The 6,000-nt window shown below is 47.1% G+C and overlaps 1 protein-coding gene across 9 annotated transcripts in view; it reads right to left on the bottom strand.

Annotated features, from left to right (window-relative positions):
- Window positions 1–978: 978 nt before the first annotated feature.
- LOC106585693 (ubiquitin-associated protein 2) overlaps window positions 979–6,000 on the bottom strand; it is a 30,114-nt gene continuing 25,092 nt past the window's right edge. For 6 of the 9 annotated variants that reach the window (XM_082968637.1, XM_082968636.1, XM_082968640.1 and 3 more), the window contains exons 23-27: window positions 5,359–5,709; window positions 5,011–5,115; window positions 4,664–4,737; window positions 3,947–4,138; window positions 979–1,676 (exon numbers count right to left, since the gene is read on the bottom strand). In XM_082968637.1, coding sequence (XP_082824763.1) covers window positions 1,584–1,676; window positions 3,947–4,138; window positions 4,664–4,737; window positions 5,011–5,115; window positions 5,359–5,709 — 815 coding nt within the window. In that variant the 3' untranslated portion in view covers window positions 979–1,583. The remainder of the gene's footprint in view (window positions 1,677–3,946; window positions 4,139–4,663; window positions 4,738–5,010; window positions 5,116–5,358; window positions 5,710–6,000) is intronic. The other 3 variants (XM_082968641.1, XM_082968643.1, XM_082968644.1) reach the window with 3 other exon arrangements.

Below are 6,000 nucleotides of genomic sequence, written 5' to 3'. Positions count from 1 at the left end.
TTATGGTAGAGAAATTAACATTAAATTCTCTGGCAATAGCTCTGGTGGACATTCCTGCAGTCAGCATCCCAATTGCCCGCTCCCTCAAAACTTGAGACATCCATGGCATTCTGTTGTGACAAAACAGCACATTTCAAGTGGCCTTTTGTCCCAAGCACAAGGTGCACCTGAGTAATGATCATGCTGTTTAATCAGTTTATTGATATGCCACACCTGTCAGGTGAATGAATTGTCTTGGCAAAGGAGAAACGCTCAAACATGGATGTTAACAAATTTGGGCACAATTTTAGAAATAAGCTTTTTGTGGACAATTTCTGGGATTTTTTTCCCCCCAGCTCATTTAACATGGGACCAACACTTCATGTGATGCATTTATATTTCTGTTCAGTTACATTTCTTAAGATTAAGGCTGCTTATACAGTTTTGGCCATTCTTTCAATAGGAATTTGAGATATAGCTGAAACTGGTACAACTTTAGCATTTCCAGAGATTTTGCTAGGGTTTCTGATGAGTATTGTGAATGAATAACCAATGCCAAATTAAAATTGCTTGCCAAGTTAGCCATTGTGCAATAGAAAAAGAGAGCCTCTCACTCTAGGAGCTCAGATGGAATAATTTAATAACCAACGATTATCCAGATTATCCAATCTGTCGAAGCATTTATTAAATTATTGCATCTGAGCTCCTAGAGTGTGAGGATCTCCTTTTATTTTTCAAGTGTTCTACTCCTCTAACCAGAACCTCGCCTAAAGAAGTGGGCGTTTCTTTAGCCTCCAGATTAGCCATTGTACAATAAGCATCTCTACGTCAGCGGTATGGATGGCGCTCAAGAACGAAGGAGTTGTTGTGCAGTGGTAGCCCTGGTCAGTTCAGGGTCAACAACAAATCACACATTCAATCACAACATCTAAGTCCAGTCTGCCCTCACAATCAGTACCTCACAAACTAAAATGACAAGAAAGAACTTCGGCAAGATGATTACTGCTCAGAACTTTTATTCAGATGGAAACGGTTAAAATGAAATTAAAATATACAATTTAAGTGGGCAGGTCTTTGAGGCGTATCGATGCGGCGGAAGGCACAGAGGCAGCCCCCCTTGCCAGAGCCACCCAATCAGAAACAGAAAACGGAGTAAAAGGAGGGAGGAGACCTACGGCTGAAGTTTTAAAAAGGTGAAAATGAAGGGGATAACTCAAGAGTTGTGTATAAAAAAAAAGAGACAAATGTAGTTTGTTAATGTGGAAACCCCCCATCTGAGATGTCCTCATTTCGCTCAGTGCTAAAGCTCTCTCCTTTTCCATTTTCCTCTATAGGAGTTCTCAGATGTATTTTTGTAATGTCTTCCTGCAGTTTTGAAAAAGCAAACAAAAACGTCTTTCAAAAATAAAATGCAGCAACCACATTTCATGTTCTACTATTACATATACAGTATATATATATATATAAATACATACATAAATATCTTACATGTACAACCAATTTTGAAAAAGGAAAAGAGAAAGAAAAATGAATGGGGGAGTTGGAGAAGGGACACACACAGCCTTTAGGATGGGGGGCCAGGACAGACTCCCCAGGTGTACCCTTCAGTTGGCCCAGTAAGGGCTTCCATAACTGGACTTGTTGCCCTGGCTCTTCTGCTGCATGCTGCTGGACTGGTTGCGCTGACCCGGACCACCCTACAGGGGGAGACAGAATGCACACACACCCCACAGTCAATTATTGGCTATTGGGTCAAACTAGGGAGAGGGGTATTTACTAGAGGGTAGAAAAGTTGTTTGAGCAAGATGGGAATATACAGAAACGGCGCTTCCTAGTCAAAACTCATTGGAACCCATCCCAGAACCCCATCTCCACTTTTTATTTATATACTCAGGGCTCCTGAGTGGCGCAACGGTCTAAGGCACTGCATCTCAGTGCAAGAGGCAGTCCCTGGTTCGAATCCAGAAACATAACTGGTTCGATTCCAGGGACTGTAGTGTTTATCAGCTGAATCACATCCGGCCGTGATTGGGAGTCCCATAAGGCGGCGCACAATTGGCCCGGCGTCGTCCGGGTTTGGCCCGGGGTAGGCAGTCATTGTAAAAAATAATTTGTTCTTAATGACTTGCCTAGTTAAAGGTGAAAAAAATATATATATACTGCTCAAAAAAATAAAGGGAACACTTAAACAACACATCCTAGATCTGAATGAAAGAAATAATCTTATGAAATACTTTTTTCTTTACATAGTTGAATGTGCTGACAACAAAAATCACACAAAAACAATCAATGGAAATCCAATTTATCAACCCAAGGAGGTCTGGATTTGGAGTCACACTCAAAATTAAAGTGGAAAACCACACTACAGGCTGATCCAACTTTGATGTAATGTCCATAAAACAAGTCAAAATGAGGCTCAGTAGTGTGTGTGGCCTCCACGTGCCTGTATGACCTCCCTACAACGCCTGGGCATGCTCCTGATGAGGTGGCAGATGGTCTCCTGAGGGATCTCCTCCCAGACCTGGACTAAAGCATCTGCCAACTCCTGGACAGTCTGTGGTGCAACGTAGCGTTGGTGGATGGAGCGAGACATGATGTCCCAGATGTGCTCAATTGGATTCAGGTCTGGGGAACGGGCGGGCCAGTCCATAGCATCAATGCCTTCCTCTTGCAGGAACTGCTGACACACTCCAGCCACATGAGGTCTAGCATTGTCTTGCATTAGGAGGAACCCAGGGACAACCGCACCAGCATATGGTCTCACAAAGGGTCTGAGGATCTCATCTCAGTACCTAATGGCAGTCAGGCTACCTCTGGCGAGCACATGGAGGGCTGTGCGGCCCCCCCAAAGAAATGCCACCCCACACCATGACTGACCCACCGCCAAACCGGTCATGCTGGAGGATGTTGCAGGCAGCAGAACGTTCTCCACGGCGTCTCCAGACTCTGTCACGTCTGTCACGTGCTCAGTGTGAACCTGCTTTCATCTGTGAAGACCACAGGGCGCCAGTGGCGAATTTGCCAATCTTGGTGTTCTCTGGCAAATGCCAAACGTACTGCACGGTGTTGGGCTGTAAGCATAACCCCCACCTGTGGACGTCGGGCCCTCATACCACCCTCATGGAGTCTGTTTCTGACCGCTTGAGCAGACACATGCACATTTGTGGCCTGCTGGAGGTCATTTTGCAGGGCTCTGGCAGTGCTCCTCCTGCTCCTCCTTGCACAAAGGCGGAGGTAGCGGTCCTGCTGCTGGGTTGTTGCCCTCCTACGACCTCCTCCACATCTCCTGATGTACTGGCCTGTCTCCTGGTAGCGCCTCCATGCTCTGGACACTACGCTGACAGACACAGCAAACCTTCTTGCCACAGCTCGCATTGATGTGCCATCCTGGATGAGCTGCACTACCTGAGCCACTTGTGTGGGTTGTAGACTCCGTCTCATGCTACCACTAGAGTGAAAGCACCGCCAGCATTCAAAAGTGACCAAAACATCAGCCAGGAAGCATAGGAACTGAGAAGTGGTCTGTGGTCCCCACCAGCAGAACCACTCATTTATTGGGGGTGTCTTGCTAATTGCCTATAATTTCCACCTGTTGTCTATTCCATTTGCACAACAGCATGTGAAATTTATTGTCAATCAGTGTTGCTTCCTAAGTGGACAGTTTGATTTCACAGAAGTGGGATTGACTTGGAGTTACATTGTGTTGTTTAAGTGTTCCCTTTATTTTTTTGAGCAGTGTATATGTTAATGATATGTTAACCGTAACATCAGTCTTACGCCTTATCTTGACAGACTGCATTAAAACCTTTGTGATCCGGCGGAAGTCATTCATTTTCAATGGAGGCAGTCTGCACCACTGCAGTTCAGCTCCGACACTAAGTCCATGTATGTCTATGGTGTTTATCAACAACAGGAGGAGAATGTTAAGTGTATGGTGTTTATCAACAACAGGTTGAAGGGATGTTACCTGTCCGTCTTGGGTGAGGTGGTGGTGTAGCAGCTGGGAGTGTGGCTGCTGGTGGGCAGGCAGAATGTGGAGGAAGGGTGGTGGGGCGTAACCGGGGGCACCGCCGGGGTTCAGAGGGCCCGTGCCCCCCAGCGCAGACGGCAGGCTGAAGGGAGGGGGCGTTCCCGCGTGGAAGCCCTGCTTATCAAAAGACTGGGGTTGGTTTGGGGGGGGCAGTGAACAGAGTGTGGAGAGGACCATTATATTATGTATGATCCTGAATTTATCCTCATTCATATTTCAATCCTGTGGAACTGAGGTGGTCTGCTCCTTAAAATCAATTAATCCAACCAGCCGTATCAATCGAAGCCGCTTATTCTCAGACATGACTGAAACCAATGATTTGTATACACATCATTGGCTGAAACTCTAAAACGATACAATTTTCTTTGGCAAAAAAGAAAACATGAAACAGACTAAACTATCTTCTTTTAAAACCTACTTTTGTAAAATATTGTGTGCTATAGCTTGGAAATGAAACACGTGACTCTGGGTGAAAACATAAGGCTGTTTTTTTCCCCAAAATTAGGATAGTTTTCCCCTCAAGAAATGAAATCTGCTTCATGTTTTGTTTCCCTTGCTTCCTGGTATCGTGACAACACTAACAGCAACAACTATAAACCAGGTGTTGACTGAATTCAGCATAGGCCACAGTACACAGAATGTTACTAAGCTCACCTGTGTCTTGCTGTACATTGACGCGCCAATATCGGGCACCCCTCCACTGCTGCCTGAGCTGGACAAACCTGGAGCTGTGAGCGAGAGGACACAAACATGTCAGTTTGCCACCACGAGGCGGCACGATGTCAGTAGGCAATGTTCAACATTTCTAGTGAGGAAGTTCACCATTTCAAGAGTTAGTAGTGACTGAGGGAGTATTTCTTAGTTAGTAGTGAGGGGGGTGTTTCAGAACAGTAGTATGTATATATATATATATCACGGCTGATAACAAGTGAAGGGGGCGGGGAGGGGAAGGGAAGGGAAAGGGGGGTGCGTCCTGGGGCAGCTGAGTTCAGTGAGTGTACCTTTCCCTGGGCCGCTGCCAGCTGATTTGGCCTGTGACTGGGCAGAGCCTCCGTACCCTCCCTTACTGTACTCCCCCGCGTGGCCCTGAGACAGGTCGTCAAAAGCTGAGAGGAGGAATGGAAGAGGACCAGGAGGAACGAGTAAAGTGGATGGGGAGAGTAAAAAGGACAGCAGAGGAAGGGGGAGGGGTAAGGGGGAGAAGAAGAACCGAGAGAGAAGCAATAAGGCAACTGGCTAGAATAGCATGTGAACAGCGACTATATCCGGCAGGGGGGTGGGGCCATGCTCGCTAAGCAAGAACTCTCCCTCTCAGCCAGTGATTTCAGTTCACTCACTGACACACTCACCTGTTCCATACGCGTGCTGGCCGTAGCTAGGCTGATGGTGGTACTGGCTGGAGGGGTTCCCCAAGCCCATGTTGGGCTGCTTGGCCGAGGCCGGAGGCACAAAAACGGTGGGGCCGTACTGAAAGGCGCTGGGCACCCCGGGCATGCCGGCGTAGTAAGGAAGGCCGGTGTAGCCGTAGCCTGGGGGCAGAGGTGGATTGAGGAAGGCCTGGTTCTGCTGGCCCTGGCTCTGTCCTAGACCTTGGTTCTGAGCCTGGGGGGGCTGCTGGGGCTGAGCGGAGGGGCCTTGCGACAGGCTGGTGGGGGGAGCTGGGGAAGACGAGTCCCCTCTGCCAAACTTGGTCGCTTCACCTAAAAGAGGGGAGATGGTGATCAATATGGGCCCGATTCATAGTTTTTTAATGCTTTTCCTACACACTTCTCAGTAGTTGGTATTCAGACTTGCCTTATGAATGTGCGTTACAGGCTTTGCAGGTGCGGTTCCCCTGCACTGCTGAATACATATAATTAAATTGCTGAAAACTCCCACTTGCTGGCTAACAGGTTTTCTTGTCGAGTTCACTCAATAGGGTTTGTACATTTATCTAAATCCATCCCTTTAAATTTGGTGTTCCTTTAATTAGAATTCAGACTCAATAGAAT

This window comes from Salmo salar, chromosome 24 (genome assembly GCF_965601325.2).
Source record: "Salmo salar chromosome 24, fSalSal1, whole genome shotgun sequence".
In the NCBI taxonomy this organism is placed as follows: Eukaryota; Metazoa; Chordata; class Actinopteri; order Salmoniformes; family Salmonidae; genus Salmo; species Salmo salar.
This window is presented reverse-complemented; position numbering and strand designations above follow the sequence as displayed.